At 44.5% G+C, this 15,836-nt stretch overlaps 1 protein-coding gene across 1 annotated transcript in view; it reads left to right on the top strand.

The window, feature by feature from the left end:
- Nucleotides 1-15,836, top strand: part of NAV2 (neuron navigator 2) — a 382,500-nt gene that overhangs the window by 334,567 nt on the left and 32,097 nt on the right. The window contains exons 19-22 of the mRNA XM_037522590.2: nucleotides 318-506; nucleotides 7,743-7,795; nucleotides 12,758-12,781; nucleotides 12,894-12,968. Coding sequence (XP_037378487.2) covers nucleotides 318-506; nucleotides 7,743-7,795; nucleotides 12,758-12,781; nucleotides 12,894-12,968 — 341 coding nt within the window. The remainder of the gene's footprint in view (nucleotides 1-317; nucleotides 507-7,742; nucleotides 7,796-12,757; nucleotides 12,782-12,893; nucleotides 12,969-15,836) is intronic.

The raw sequence follows: 15,836 nt of genomic DNA, 5'->3' as shown, positions 1-15,836 counted from the left end.
GAGAGAATTGTTCCAGATGAGCCTGGGGAGTAATTAGCTCATGCCTGGAAGGTGACACTAGCTTGTCTGAACGTGCCAAGTTGCAAAGCTGAGGCCCAAAGCCTCAGCTTTGGAACTGACCCACCTTTCTTTCCTTATTTTTAGCTCTAAATGTATAACTCAAATGCTGATGTGACTACCTTTGAGGAGATAGACAAGGGAGAGAAGTTGGCAGGGATGGATATGGCTGATAATAAGCAGTTGCCTCTTTGTCCCCATCCAGGACTTGAACAGAGACGTGAATTTCCAACCTTTTGATTCTGTTGCTTTCATTCCAGCGAGTCCCACCACTGTCACCCAGATGAGCTTGTCCAATCCCACCATGCTGAGGACCCACAGCCTCTCCAACGCCGATGGGCAGTATGACCCTTACACTGACAGCCGCTTCCGGAATAGTTCCATGTCCCTGGATGAAAAGAGCAGGACCATGAGCCGTTCAGGCTCATTCCGGGATGGGTTTGAAGAAGGTAAGAGGGAGACTCATCTCTCGGTTATGAGGTGTGGTTAACGGTCCTCGATGCCAGGTTTACTTTGTTGACCTCAGAAGCCCCCCTGCAAAGTGCTTACAGCTCTCCCACTTCCTCTGGTGGTCGGGGCTGGAGAACTCTGAGTAGTAGGGTCTGGCTTTTAATTAACCCCGCAGGACTTCAGAAGAGGCTACTGAAAAAAACACTGGTGAACCTTAGAGCTGACTGAGTTGGGCTCTCGACTTCTCTCCTTGGCCTTGGGCCATGGTTTCTTGGCATGCGCCTCCATCTTGAGGTTGAGCCTCTGGCTCACCGTCTTGGCAGTAGGTTACGGGAGAGTTCATTTCCCTGTGCTGACACAGCCATGCCTCTGCTCTGCTCCAGAATTTTCTTTTTCTTTTCTCAAATCCAGCTTTTTACCTTTACTGCATTCAGTTGTGCCGTCTTCCGTCTTTGTTTATTAGTGGAATATTTTGGGTTGATTTTAATGTTTCATTCATTTTAATCAGAATTTTGGAGAAAAATTCTGTGGGCAACTTTGCCAGTCAGTTGCCTAACTCGATCTATTTCTCTTTACCTTTGTTCACTTCAAGCTCACACTTTCAAAGTGTGAGTTAGGAAAGCAAGTAGTCAAAATGCTGTGGGGGGACATCACCTCTAACCCCAAAAGCTTCCCAGCAGTGGGGCTGATAGCACACTGGCAGCAGCACTCACTGATAACCGGTTAAGAACATGAAGTGACACTAACGGGTTTGAATTCCAGCTCCTCTCCTCTTAGGTATACAATCTTGGCAAGTTATTCACCTCTCTGTGCCACTATGTTTCACTAATAAACTGAGAAAAATAATAGTACTGAGCCAGAATGATGAGAATTAAATAAGATAATGTATAGTAAATGTTAACCCAGTAATGTCATTATAGGAAACAGTGTATAGACCCAGCTTCAGCTTTGGTGTCCTGGCAGCTGGAAGCCCCCAACCAGAGCAAGAGGACCCTTGAGCAAATGGAGCCAAGGCCATATCCTGAGTTGTGGCCCCTTTTTGCCAGCTCCTGAACAGAATGTGGGAGGGGCTTCCCTCTGCTCCCATTCCCAGTGAGAGTAGGGAAATTCGCCCAGCATTCTTGCTGGTAGAAAAGAACAAAGTTGTGCCATTATTTAGGAAATCCCTCAGCAAGTCAAGGGGGAGAGAAATACAGGATACGGGCTTCTGATTTTGCCCTATATTCTTTTTAATACAGTTTTTGAAGAGTTTAGTTACAGAGCTCTTAGCCCCTGGGTAATCTTCCTAGTGACTTAATTCTCTCCACCCTGATTTATGTATCGTTTGTATCCAGTGACATCCAGACTTGTGTGAGCAGACACAAGTCTGTAAATCCATATATGGGAAGCTGCTAGGAGAGGGGATTATAGTGGGGTGGGGAGAGGTGGAGCCCGGGTTACTGAGAGTGTTTGGGTGGATTTTAGAGCTAGAATGTAGTATTATAACCACTTCGAGCAGTAAGAGTAGAAGATATGCAGACCCTAAGGTGAAGGAGTAGGGAGTTTGTCTTGAACTGTTTGGAGTTGGTGTTCTAGCCAGGGTGGTCCTGGAGCCTGCCCAGGCCTCCTGACGACGACCTGCATGTGGCATGTGTCCCGTGTGGTATTCGTCTTCTCTATAGAGTGTGTATCTGAGTGCACCACATTCGGTACTAAAACTTGTCCAAACAAGCACATCTCGCCTCATAAAGGTCCCGGACCATTACTGTATCATCATCAGGTAGCTTTTATTTATTCCATCTGGAGTCAAGCTGCAGGCAGCACAACTGGGGGCCTATCTGGGATGTCAAAGTGAGATTGATACAAAGCACTTGCCCACAAGCAATGTCTAGACTTTTGTAAATGTAGTGATTCATGGTGATATGGAACTGGAGCACAGAGGTAAGAAGGGGTGAGAGTGTAGGATTGTTGTCAATACACTAGAAACATGACATGTTTGTCTTTTGGGGAGATTTGGCATCTTTGATTCTATTTCTTCCAAGCTATTAAGTTACACAAACGAAATAGGACTTAGGCAATTAGGTATTTTAAAAAAAAAGATTTATTTTATTTATTTATGCATCCAAGATTTGGGGTGGGGTGTGGGGAGGGGTGTGAGGATTCACCAAAGACAGACTTGGGAGCAGAACAGGCGGATCTACTGAAATACACTGCTGAGGGGAGCAGTGGGTGAGACAGAAGAGGTCTGCTGTGCCATGTGGGTAGCTCCCTGGCCCGGGATCGAACTCATGCTGCAGTGGCTGCCCATAGCTTCATAGTGCTGAGACCCAACCCCTTGTGCCACCGGGAAGGCCCAGCAATTAGGTATTTTTAATTCTAGTGAAGGGAGAATTTGTTTTTCCTTTTGAATATATAAACTCCCTGTTTTGCAGAAACATTTCAGGGAGTGGAGGGGGTGGGGAGAGGGAGGATATCACATCTCTCATTTGGACCAAATAGAACATCCTTTATAAGAGTCAGTTAGACTCTTTCTACACCAGAAAGCAGAATAGAAGGCAACTGGGATCGGAGGGAGGGAGGGAGGTAGGAGCACAGGAGACTGTGGTGATGGTGCATGAGTGATTGGTGAAGGAAATTCTATGGGGACTACAACTGAGGTGGGGGGGAAGCAAACATTGTTTAAAAATGAACAATGTGGGGCCTCCCCGGTGGCGCAGCGGTAGAGCGCTGGGTTGCGAAGCTGCCCGCAGCCTCTGCGGCGCCGGTTCGATTCCCGGATGCTCCCCGGCCACCGGAGGAGGGTCCCACATGGTGCGCAGACCTCTCCTGCCACCCGCTGCTCCCCTCAGCAGTGTACTTCGGTCCTTCTGCCTGCTCTGCTCCCCGCTCTGGCTCTGGTGAATTCTCTCACCCTCCCGCGCTTCTGACTGTACCCAGTGCATGTATAAACAAAACAAATGAACAAACAAATAAATAAATAAATAAAACATGCCTCTATATAAAAAAAAAAAAAAAAAAAAAAAAAGAACAATGTGGCCTCCCTGGTGGCACAGGCAGTTGAGCGCAGTGCTGTGAAGCTGTCCGCAGCCTCTTGCAGTGCCGTTTTGATCCCTGCCGGCCGGCGAGGGTCCCACATAGTGAGCAGACCTCTCCTGTCTCGCCCGCTGCTCCCCTCAGCAGTGTATTTCGTCAGTCTGCCTGTTCTGTTCCCCGCTCTGTCTCTGGTGAATCCTCTCACCCTCCTGCGCATCTGGCCTGTACCCCGGCTCTTATATAAATAAAATAAATCTTTAAAAAAAAAATGAACAATGATGTAAAATATATAAATAAAAAAGAAAAACAAAGAATAAAAAGGAGAACAGAAATTTAAGAATTAGCACACAAGTACTTGTGTGAAGTTTTTGTGGTATTTACTTAGTACTTTCCATTTTGAAGGAAGTGGGAATCCTAAATATGTACATTAGGTACAGGTGTGGCCCAGATGCAACCTTTCAAAGTTATTTCAGGTAAATTCATTTCCATCTGATATGTTACACAATCTTAGCGTCAACCTGAATAGCATGAGTTTCGAGAGATGCTTGAGGCATATTTAAAATGGATATCTTTGGAGGAAAAATAATCCAGTGGCTTTAGCAATCATCCCTAAGAGTTAGTATGATCTAAATCAGTCCATATGGAACCCACAGGAGCAGAGCAGCCTATTAATAAAGAAATCTTGTGTTGCACTTGTGTTTCTAGTCCCCGATTTACAGTTGTGGTTCAAATCCTGGACCTCTTCTATGAGCCATGTGACTCTGAGTAAGGGACTTGACCCTGCTCAGCCTATTTCCTGTTCACTAAAATGTGGAAAATTATCATGCCAGCTTCAAGGGATTGGAATGAAGATTAGGTGAGATAAGTCCTGCAAAGCACTTAGCAAAATGACTTTAAAAGGGCTTATAGTAAGTACTCACTCGGTGATAGTTATTGTTATAATTGGATAATTGGCATGTTTTGTTTTATCCTTCTCCCCAAGGGCATTTTACCCCCAGTTTGTTTATGGCAAAATTTGAGGCAGAAGAAGTGACTTGAGGACTTTATGCAGCCGGGATTAGGTCTTAACCTCTTGATTCTTAGCCCTCTGTTTCTGCACTCCGTCCTACCTTGATGCTTGGCTCTGCCTTGGTTGCAGCTGGACTTTCTTACCTGTCTGAGGTCAACTCTGATCCTTCATCAATGTGCCCCTGTTATCTGTTGTGCTTCCTGTGCTGGCTAAAAGGCCCATCCGTCAGCCATTAGAACTGCATGGTTCCTTCCACAGGACCAGTGGTAGAATGAGAACTGGGGAATGATGCCTAGATTTGCATTCTGCTGACCCTGTTCAGGAATTGCTGTGTGACCCTAGGCAGGTCAATGAACCTGGGTTTCAGATTACTCAGTGACAAAGACGGCCTAAATTGGCCTCCCCTGGTGGCACAGCGGTTGAGCGCTGGGCTGCGTGGCTGCCCGCAGCCTCTGCAGCGCTGGTTCATTCCCCCCCCCCCCCCCCCCCCACGGCGAGGGTCCCACAAAAAAAAAAAAAAAAAAAAAGATGGCCTAAATAGTCTCTGTGGTTGCTTATACTTTCAGATTTGGGAGGTGTAGGTATAAGGAGGGAAATGTTTGGCCTGCTTTTGTTGTTTTGGCTTTGTAAATCTCACATGTGTCTTGTTGTCCAAAAGTATCCAAGCCATATAATCCAGACTATGACTTGGCTTCATTCACTTGAAGGACATCCAGTCCAACTGCAACGGTTCAGACAAGTCATACTCAGTTTGAGACTGACCGTGGAAATCAAGGAATCTTTCTTTGGATTCCAGCCTTGCTGTTGCTATTTACCAAGTGAGAGGAGTTAATTATGGAGAAAAGTAATTACCTCCACTCAATGCTTGCCAGATGTGCTCTTCATGTATATGAGTTGGAAAAATAGAAGAGGAAGAAAACTTCCATTTTCCAGCAGCAAGAGGCCATCCAGACCTCTGGAGCAGGCATTGGCAGGACAGTGTGGTCCCAAGAGCTGACTGAAGGGTGGCTGCTCTTTCCCCAACTCCACCTCAGTCTCTACAGCACAGTCTAGCATGGGGCTGAAGTCACCTACCCTTGGGAACTTCAAGACATTAAGTTGGGGTGGGAGAAACTATTTAGAATGTGGCCATATTGACTCTGAATCACATTATTGATCATTAACACCTTAAGATGATTTTTTTTATGGGACATGGTCAGATGAGCCATGGAGGCAGAGAAATGGAAGAAAAGATCTAGAACCTTGGGCATTACTAAGGAAAGTGGATGTGAATGATGGTGCAGGCCAGAGTAACAGTCTGTGCCTGCCAAGAGAAGAGGTCTGGCAGGGCAAGCCGAGGGCTCGGTGGGTGCATAGGAGGGAGGACACTCACCCTGCCCAGATGGCAGGCAGAGAAATGGGGAGAGGCTCGTGGCGGTGCTAGTGAGTCGATCCCAAAGATTTGGACCGACTGCAGTGGCAAAGGAGCAGGGTGTGCTTGAGAGCAGAGTGCAGGGTTCAGAGTGTGCGATAGGAACACCTGGAAGAAGGATGCAAAGTCGGGAGGTTTATTGAGACTAAGGCAACTCGGTGGTAGGCAGTTGAGCTCTCTGTTACCTCTCTTGTGGGCAGGTAGCGTCTGCCAGCTGCTGATCTGGGTAGAGTTTGCTTCTTGGGTGGTAAGTGAAAGGCATTTAGTACTCATGGAAAGTTGCTCCTAAGCCTCCTGCTCTTGGGCCACAGGTGATAGTGGGGGTAGAGGCATCCCCCTTCCCTGCCTGTGGTCAGGAAAGCTGCATCCAATTAAGAGGTCCCTGTGATGTCTCAACAGGAATATTTCTGTCTTTCAAACAAGTTGTTGAGATATTACCAAGAAATTGTCCTTAAAGGGTCATGTTGTTCCCCAAGAGAGAAGTCAGCCAGAATACCTAGTCCTAGAAAAGACCCCTTTGGAACTGCAAGACATTAATTTGGGGCAGGAGAAACCTGTTAGACTGTGGCCATATTGACACTGAAAGACATTATTGACCATTAGCCCCTTAAACTGATTTTTTTTTTAATGAGACATGGGTCAGATGAGCCATGGAGAGAGAGGAATGGAGGAAAAGATACAGAACCCTGGGCATTGCTATGGAAGGTGGATGTGAATGATGGTGCAGGCGCAGAGTAACAGTCTGCTTTAAAATGAACAGTAAGGGCCTCCCTGGTGATGCAGTGGGTCAAGCGCAGCAGGTTGAGCGCAGCACTGTGAAGCTGTCTGCTGCAGTGCAGGTTCGATTCCCGGCTGGCCAGGGAGAAACCCACATGGCGCTGGCAGACCTCTCATGTCTCTCCGCTGTTCCCCTCAGCAATGTTTTTGGTCATTCTGCCTGTTTTGCTCCCCACTCTGTCTCTGGTGAATCCCCTCACCCTCCCGCACCTCTGGCCTGTACCCCAGTTCTTGTATAAATAAATAAACTTTTAAAATTTTTTTAAAAAAGTTTTAAAATGAACAGTAAGCTTTAAATAAAGTAAGCTTTAAAATTACTTAAAAAGAAATGATCAAGTGTCTCCACTGACTGGGAGCAGGGAGGGGTGCTAAAAGGGCAGAGAGGTTTTGAATCAGAAAATACTCATCAGAAACAGAGAGAACCATTTGCTTGTCACTGTGTAGACATCATAGAAATCAAATGAAGCATCCATTTTTCAGTGGATATGTTTTTTAAACAAATGTTCTACTACATGGTTATCTAGAGTAAGTTTCCTGTGTCTACTAGCTTCCTACGTTCAACATTATCAGCTCATCTTTTTGCATATACAAGTGACAGGTGCTCACAGGATATAAAACATATGTGCAACACAACCTGAAGGAATACATTAGAAAAAAGTATATGCTGGAGCAGTCAGAGGCTGCCTCTGGGGAACAGAATTATGAGTCATGCAGGTTAAGGCAGTAAATGCTTCTTAACACTTTGTTGTACTTGAAAACTTTCACTCAGCAATTATGTGTTGTTTTGATGCTGAAGAAAAAGTATTTAGAAAGTTGTAAAAAAAAAAAAAATGGCAATAGAGTAGTGACTCCCTTAGCAAATTATCAATTGTTGTTGACCTGTCACGGAATCAGAGAAGGGTGGGTCGAGATGAGAGATTAAGTTGCTCCAGTCTGGTAGTGCCCTCTAATACTGAGTTTCTCCTCTCCCCTTTCAGCATCTATTGCAACCAACTGTGCAATTAACCTTTTCTTTCTTTTCAATAGTTCACGGATCCTCGCTCTCCTTGGTTTCCAGCACATCATCAATTTATTCAACAGTGAGTATAAATCAATGCAATGTGTCTGTGATCATGAGCGCCAGGGTCGCCTTATCAAGTGTGTCAGGAATAAAAGATAGCATTTCTCCTAAAAAGAGTATTTCCATTATAAGGTGGACAATTCATTAGCGAACATGAATTGAAATTCACAAATAGCTATTGATTACAATATACTGACCAATAAGCTAGAAACTGACTCCTTTGTTAAAGTAGCATTGTGCTTTGGGTGATACCAAGGTAGAATGTTTGAGAAGCCTTGGCCTCTTGCTGGTAGACTTCAAACAGGGCCTTGAATAACTCATTAATCTTTTGTCTGCCTCACTTTCTTTTTCAGTAAAGTAGAAAGATTAGTAGTCCCTACCTTGTGGTGGTGTAATGATGAACAAATATTTTGAAGACTATTTCACTACAATATAAATTCCTTGAGGAAAAAGATTTCTTCTGATTTTATTCTAGTGCTCAGGGCCCATCACAGAGTAGTGTGCTAAGAATAGGTTAGAATGAAATAAGAAAATTCTGTGAAGCAATAAATATAGTGTGTACAACACAGAGTAAGCATTCATAAATGTTAGCTGTCATCAGTGAGAGGTCTACTGAACAAAAATCAAATATGGTACAAGCTTTGTTCCGTGGTGCTTGCTTTTTATAGCTATGTGAATAACTATCTCAAAAACATAGATTTGGGGATATAGGAAAATCATTTTATTAATTAATAATTGAAAATTCTTTAGTCTCTAAATCCATGGAGGACAACTGTCTTAAGAATTCAGTTTCTGGGCCTCCCTGGTGGTGCAAAGGGTTAAGCGTCAGCACTATGAAGCAATCCACAGCTACTGCATCATGAGTTCGATCCCCAGCCAGGGAGGTGACTCACATGGTACAGCAGACCTCTCCTGTCTTGCCTGCAGTGTATTTCAGCCAGTCTGCCTGTTCTGCTCCCCACTCTGTCTCTGGTGAATCCTTTTACCCCCTGCATCTCTGGCTTGTACCCCAGCTCTTGTATACATAAATAAATCTTTAAAAAAAATTCAGTTTCTGTTAATGCTAGGTTTGAAGCCACATAGCTGGAAAATCTGTATGTAATCCCTTGTAAGTAAAGGACCACCCCAGAATCAGATAAGGAGACCAGGAGCTCAATGTTCTTTTTGAAGCCTGTAGTGAACAGATTTCAGTGATGGCATAGTCTGATTTCAAGGGTCTAGAAGTGAACTCTTTTTCTACCCACCTCACCCCACCAACTTCAGAATACTTCTTTCCTCAGCAGGTCATCTTGTCTGAAATTTCGTCACAGAATTCTGCTTTTCATTTTGAAAGCTTTGTGTCTAGTAACCTTGGAGAGGGGATATTTAAGCCATTATCTACCATAGAGATGACCTTCTTGCAGTCAGCTAACGGATAAGCTTAGTTTTTCCTTCTAGAATAAAAAAACTGCAATGTGGGTATGAAGGACAGTATCTTCAAAGCTAGATTCACTTTTTCAGCCGTATGTACTGGCACTAAGTATATGCAAGACTCTGGGCCAAGCCCTGGGGATATGGCTTATGTGGAGAGAGAAATCTGCTGTGGAAAGCAGGAAGCCAGAGGAAGCACCAGAAGACTCGAGGGACATGGGTACTCTAGTGATACAGGGTGGGTGCAGAGCAGGCAAACAGGAGCTCAGGCCCCATGTTTTCCTGGTGGAGTCCCAGGGCTTCCTGTCAAACAGAGGGGGTGTGCTCTGCTCAAAAGAACAAAAAATGGGATGCTGCCCTGCGCCAGCCAGCCTTGGAGGGGACAAGCACTAGCTGCTCTGCCTGTGAGAATTCATGAAGGAAACTGGAAGTTTTCACAGTCAGAGGCTGCTTTTCCAGTAGTTCTTGTTCTGGGTGTGTGCACATGGTGTTTTGTGAAATATGAAATTGATTGTTAGAAATTCTGGGCTGATCCAAACTCATAAATGACCAAAGACCTAATAATTCCATGTTCATCTGGATAGTAAAAGTTGAGATTTAATCTTTGTTTTTTCCTCACTGTATGACATTGTATAAATCATCCCATCATTCTGGGGGTTTCAGCTTAGCTCTTAGTATCAAGGAACTAGGTGAGGTGGTCTCTGAGGCATTCCACCAGTCATGGAGTCAAAGGTTGCCGTTGAATGTCCTGTACAAGTGCCTTCTCTGAGAGTATATGTGACTTTTAAAAAATAGTCTAACATTTGACTGTTTTCAGATTAGAGTAGTCTGCTAATTCCAAGGAAAACTGTTAAGTCTTGCTAGACTCTGCGCTTTTAATGTGTGATCCCTAATCTATTGTTAGCTGCTTGGTGATGATGAAATTCTGACGTGAATTCTCAGGTACCTTTGTAAATGTTGGGGTAAACATGTTCTTATTTGTATCTAAACTGAGAATTTCAAGTTATTTGCCACCATCCCAGACCAGAGTCTGTTTTATAGGCTCTTATTGGAAGATAATCGGCCCACCCATCCCAAAATCTTTGTAATTCTTAGATATTCAAGAAAGTTCATTCTGGCTGAAATTTGCTGTGATTTTTAATTACAAAGAAAAGAAAAGGCAACATGATCTAAACAAACAACTGCCACGGAGAAGTCATGGCCAGCCCTTGAAATAGAGAAAATCAAAAAGGCCACATCTGGCATTAAGCTTACTCTCAATTGAGCAGCAGTTGAGTTCCCAGGGGAACTACTGAATGGAGGGAGGCCCAGAGCTGCTCACTGAGCTCCCAGATGTACAGAAAAGCTGCAGCAGCTGGGGGCAAAGATACAAAGCATGTCATTTCTCTAGGCTGCTATGGAGAACTTGGGCCCAGCCACAGGGACAGGTGGACACAGTGACAGACAATGGCAGAGGTGTGGGAAGAAGTTTGGACCTGTTGATAGAGGTATTTAGAAGTAGAATTGGTCTTACATGGATGGTTCAGCCTGTAACAGGCCTCCACCAGCCTCCCAAATGATAGACAGCTGTGACAGCCTTAGCTTTGACTTTCCTCCTTTGACTCAGACATCAGGAACCTTCTTTATGGAAGCTTCCATAGAGTGTAGCTATAGTAAAGGGAGTTATGGAGCAGGAGACTGTGCTGGTGAAAAGCAAAGGCTCTGAAGTCAGACTAGCTTGAATGCCCTTCCGTTCTACCATTTAGCAACCATGACCATGGGTAAATTACTTAACCTCTCTGCATCTCAGTTTCTTCATCTGCAAAATAAAAGACAGCATTATTAGTACCTATTCAAGGGGATGTTAATAAGGATTAAAGGTGTAATGACTATACAGTGTTTGCAAGAGTTGCCTGAACATGGTAAGATTCAGTAAATGCAAGTTATTATTACCAGAATGTAAGCAACATGAGGTCAGGGACTGGGTTATGTTCATTGCTATACCTGGGTTTTTAAAACAGTGCCCAGTACATAATAGAAAATCAATAAATATTTGGTAGGTGGTAGCAGTGGTGATGAATGGGTAGACAACTGGATAAAGAGGAATGGATATATACTGTCTGGAAGGGAAGAGTATGTTCTGGGGATATCCCCCAACCTCCTGAGAGTGTTCCTTACATGAGGAGATTGGTCAGCTGGCTGATTTGGGCAAGATTTGTGGGCCTCAGGAGGACTACAAAAATCTTCTTTAGGGAGTTACTACGAGGTTTAAATGATTTGGCCCCAGAGTACCTAAAAATTAACTGTTGTTGTTAGATGCCAACCAAGAGGGAGGGGGGGGGTTCTTTGGCTGGATCAGGAGTGAGAGCAGTAGAGATCAGTGAGTGAAGGGTGATCAGACAGGAAGCAGCCACCCACTTGCCCAGGCTGACTGGGGTGGGGTCTTTGGATCTAAAGAATCATACCCTCTGCATTTTGAACTAGTAGAGAATTAGACACAAGAGTCAGATCCTGATTTTAAAAAATAATGGGCTTATCGATAGTAAAACTGGCTTAGGACACAGGGTGAGACCCCAAGAGCAAAATATTGTCCTTACTGACATTCACTCACTTACCTGGCTCCTAAGTCGCTGCTCCAACCCAGAAGATGTTTAAGGTGGGTGGAGCGAAGGGCAGGAAGAAACACTAAAAACCTTTCCAAGAATGTGGGAGGAGCCTTCTTTTACGAGCCCCCAGGGAACCTGAGGACCGGGAAAGAAAGGTTTCCCCCTGCAGCAGGTTTCTTCAACTTGCGTAGGTTCCCCCTATGGGAGGAGAGAGTTAGTCTTTTAGTTGCTGGCTGGCAGTTAGCTGTGTCATCACAGACAGGGAAGCATGGAAGCCTCTGCCAGTAAGAGGGTTCACAGGCTTTACCCTATCTCCCCAGGGCCACAGGTAATAGGGGGACTCAAGGTGGGGGTGGGCAGCAGGCAGGGGAGTCACCAGGCTAGCTGATAGGAGTTCCCAGCCCCCTGTCCTGTTGCTGCTCCTGCTACAGCTCCTTACAAAAGGGAGGAAAATTGAGGCAGAGTTAACCTATAAGCACTCCTTTCTGTTCTCCAGGTTGCCGAAACACCCAGTTAAATTTGAAATTCAGAATAATAGCAATGTTTTAATATAAGTGTGTCCCTAATGTTACATGGGACATACTTAAACTTCAAAAAATTCTGATTTAGCTGAGTGCCCTGTATTTTTATTTGCTAAATCAGACAACCCTACCTTGGCTCACCCCTCACACACTTTTTCTTTAGTACCTACTCTTTTCACCATCTCCACATGGTAGAAGGGGGTAGGGAAGGGAGGGTTTCTCACAACCAAAATAACTAGAATGTCTTCCTAATTCTTCCTCATTTCCTGATAATCATAACAATTTGTATTTAGGCTTTCTTTTGGTCTTTTTAATTGAACCAGTTTATCCAGAGAAATACAGCAGAAGAGAAACTAGTAAATTTTTACGATTGCTCTAAATATCCAAATATGGTATTCCTGAAAGGCAGGACAGTAGTGCTCTTTGTTGCTCAACTGGTCTAATTTCCCTTGTGTTTCTTTACAGCCAGAAGAAAAATGCCAATCAGAGGTAAGAATGAGTTTGCTCTTCCCCATCGTTTGCTCTTTCACCATCAGTTATTTTGCCAGCTCCACCTGGGCATGGGCTCCCAAAGCAAGTTAACTCTGTCCTTCGTTTTTAGATTCGCAAACTGCGGAGGGAGCTGGATGCCTCCCAGGAAAAGGTTTCAGCTTTGACCACCCAGCTGACAGCAAATGTGAGTAGAGAGTGGTGGCCTGAGGGAGGGCAGGCAGCCTTCTGAGCCCCTGCCCCCCAAACACTGTAGGAGCAGCATCACAGTGTAATCACAAGAACACAGGCTTGAGCTTCATGGGGTATGAAGGGTGGCTCCGACACTTACTGACTCTGTGCTCTGGGCAAATTCTCTAGCCTCCCTCCAAGTCTGCATTTGCTTATCTGTACCATGGGGGCTGTCACATGATCGTATATGAAGTACTCGGTAAAATGTTAACTTTCTTTCCTCTTTCTGAACACTTTCACCTGGGGAGGGGAGAAAAAAAATGCCTCAGACTCCACAATAAATAGTTGGCTGCTCTGTAATTATAATAAACACAATTACCTGTTCAGGAAGAACTGCCAACCAACATTGAATTCAGCATCTGTTTCAGTGCCAACTATGCCCCAGGGCACTGTGGATTCAACAGCAAAGCAAGCACAGTCACTGTCATCTTAGTATTCTATCTCTGGTACAGAGCAGAAAGAAAAAATAGTTTTGTTGTAACATGATAAGAAATAAAAAGAGGAGGTTGTGGGAATACATAGGAGGAGCATTTAACTCAGTCTCTATGGAATGGAGGGAAGTCAGGAAAGACTTCCTGGAGGAGGTGACATCTCATGAATGCTCTATAGGAAAGAATCTGTGGGGAGGACAGCATTCTAACAAAAGAGAATAATTTATGCAAAAACCCAAAATGGAAGATCTTGGTGTGTTTGGAAACTAAGCAGCTCAGCGAGCTTGGATGTGAGGGGGAGTTGGAGTAGAGGGGAGATTAAAGTGGGGAGAGAAGAGGCATCAAAGAGATGGAGAAGTCACATTGTGGAGGGTGTTAGTTGTTAGATAGAGTTTGGGCTTCCTGCTGAAGCTGGTGGAGCCCCATCAGTAACTTTTAAGCAGTAAGTGAGGCAGTTACGTTTGCTCTTAGAACACTACCTCATGGTGGTGTGACTATAGCATAAGCAGGGTCAGAAGAAAAGCAGCCACCCCTTCAGCCGGATCTGTAAAGGAACGTGCTGCAGATCTATGAGTGGAGAGGCTGAAGCTCAGAAGCTAGACTGAGGTTTGGGCAGGTGCTGGAGTATTTCTGGGTGGAGGCTTCTGGCCTGGAGTGCACAGCCCTGTCTGAGACCACAGCAACCTACACACCCCGCAGCATGCTGCAAAGTGACAGTAACTTCAGGAGGTTGTCCTCCTTGGACCAGGTCACACAGTCAGTCCTCTGAATGAATTGCAAACATGGGGTTTTTGCTCAGGTAACTCCTGACTTGAACCTGACTCTACTCAAGGAAATGGTTTTTCTTTCAAGTCTGCACATGAAGTGCCCAGCGCAGTGTTTGACCTTAACTACAGGCTCAGTAATTGGCAGCTGTGCTATTATTCATCCTTCTAGCCCTCTCACATTTATGGAAATCTTTAATTTTTTGCAGAACCCAAACATACTAGGCCACTGTGTGCTTTGTGATCCTTCTTTTTTTCTTGACCTCTTCCTGACCAGCAGTATTATCAAAAGAACATCAGAAAATGATGTGAGATCTGAGTTGTGAGCCTTAGAGCCTATTCAAATGGAAACAGCTGGGGGATTCTTCTGTGGGTCAAGTCTTCATCTCCGTAACTAGATGCAAACATTTGACTCCAGAACCCATCCCAGGCTCTCCACAGCCTGGGCCTCTTGGGTCTAATCCAGATCCATGAGGTTTGACAGAAACACCTCTCCCAAGTGATCCCAGCTATGCTCCTAGTTAAGAATCAGAGCTGTCTATTGCTGCCCCTGACTAATCATAAAATGGTAATTAATTTACTTATAAGTGCACTTGGATCAGTTCCTGCAATGACACCCCAAGAAATCTCACACTGGACCATTCGGTATTCCACTCTGTTCCACAGAGTCAGGATGAGATCCCTCCTTTATTACTATCCCACACGTGTGTTTTGCTCCTCACAAAAGCCATTGACTCTAGTATTGTTTTAAAGTAAATATTTAGTCTTACCACACTCCACTGGCAGTGCTGACGGGTTTTATTGTCTGCCATCCTTCTCACAAGCCAAGCTGTGTTTGTTTTTCTAGAATAAATTGCTCAAAGCCACCTTCCACCTTCTTCTACCACTCGTGTTTGTTTTCCCTGGGAAGAATGGCGCTGGGTGAGGAGGCCAGAATGGCTGCTATGTGGCTCTGGATGAGGTTGAACATCCTCGAGACCCTGTTTTCATAGTTGCCCTCATGACGCTCGATCAGTCCTCACTTGTCAGCAAAATGCGGTCCTCGGCTTCTTCAGGCAAATGTGGTTTCTTCTTGAGCTTGCAAAAAACACTTTCTCAGTAGCAGTCTGCGTGTCTTTCTTTGTAATTGAATAGGAACTATGAATGCCCACAAAGAGTCATGGGTGGCACTCCAACACATAATAAAATAAATAGAAGGTCAGTCATTTGAATGTAACCTTGTCATTCCTTTGAAATGCAAAGATAGCAGCCATTCTTTCAACATTCATATCCTGGCCTTGTTCCTTCCACCACAATGTGACTGTCTTGAATTGGTTGGCTTTGGTTTTGCCACATTCTCTAGGGCAAACTAAACATATCCCCTTATATTAAAATGCAGAGACATTTTTGCAATTTTTAATAGTGAGGGTGTGTAATCAGAGAGAGACTAGCTTATTCCACTTAATAGTTTGATTACAAGTACTTCATTACTGTAACAGCCAACTCCTATGGCTGTTGAGTAAAAAACTGCTGTTGATTCTAGAGCTGTCTTATCCAGCACTCTCTCTGTTTGATGAAGTGAATGACTGAAACCTCTGACTCAACCCTCAAACTCTCCTCCTTTAGTTGAAATGTCCACTGACCCTCCGC

Source organism: Talpa occidentalis, unplaced genomic scaffold, assembly GCF_014898055.3.
Source record: "Talpa occidentalis isolate TD23 unplaced genomic scaffold, MPIMG_talOcc4v2.1 talOcc4.3, whole genome shotgun sequence".
Taxonomy (NCBI): Eukaryota; Metazoa; Chordata; class Mammalia; order Eulipotyphla; family Talpidae; genus Talpa; species Talpa occidentalis.
Note: the sequence above shows the minus strand (reverse complement) of the source record. Positions and strands in the feature narration are given on the sequence as shown.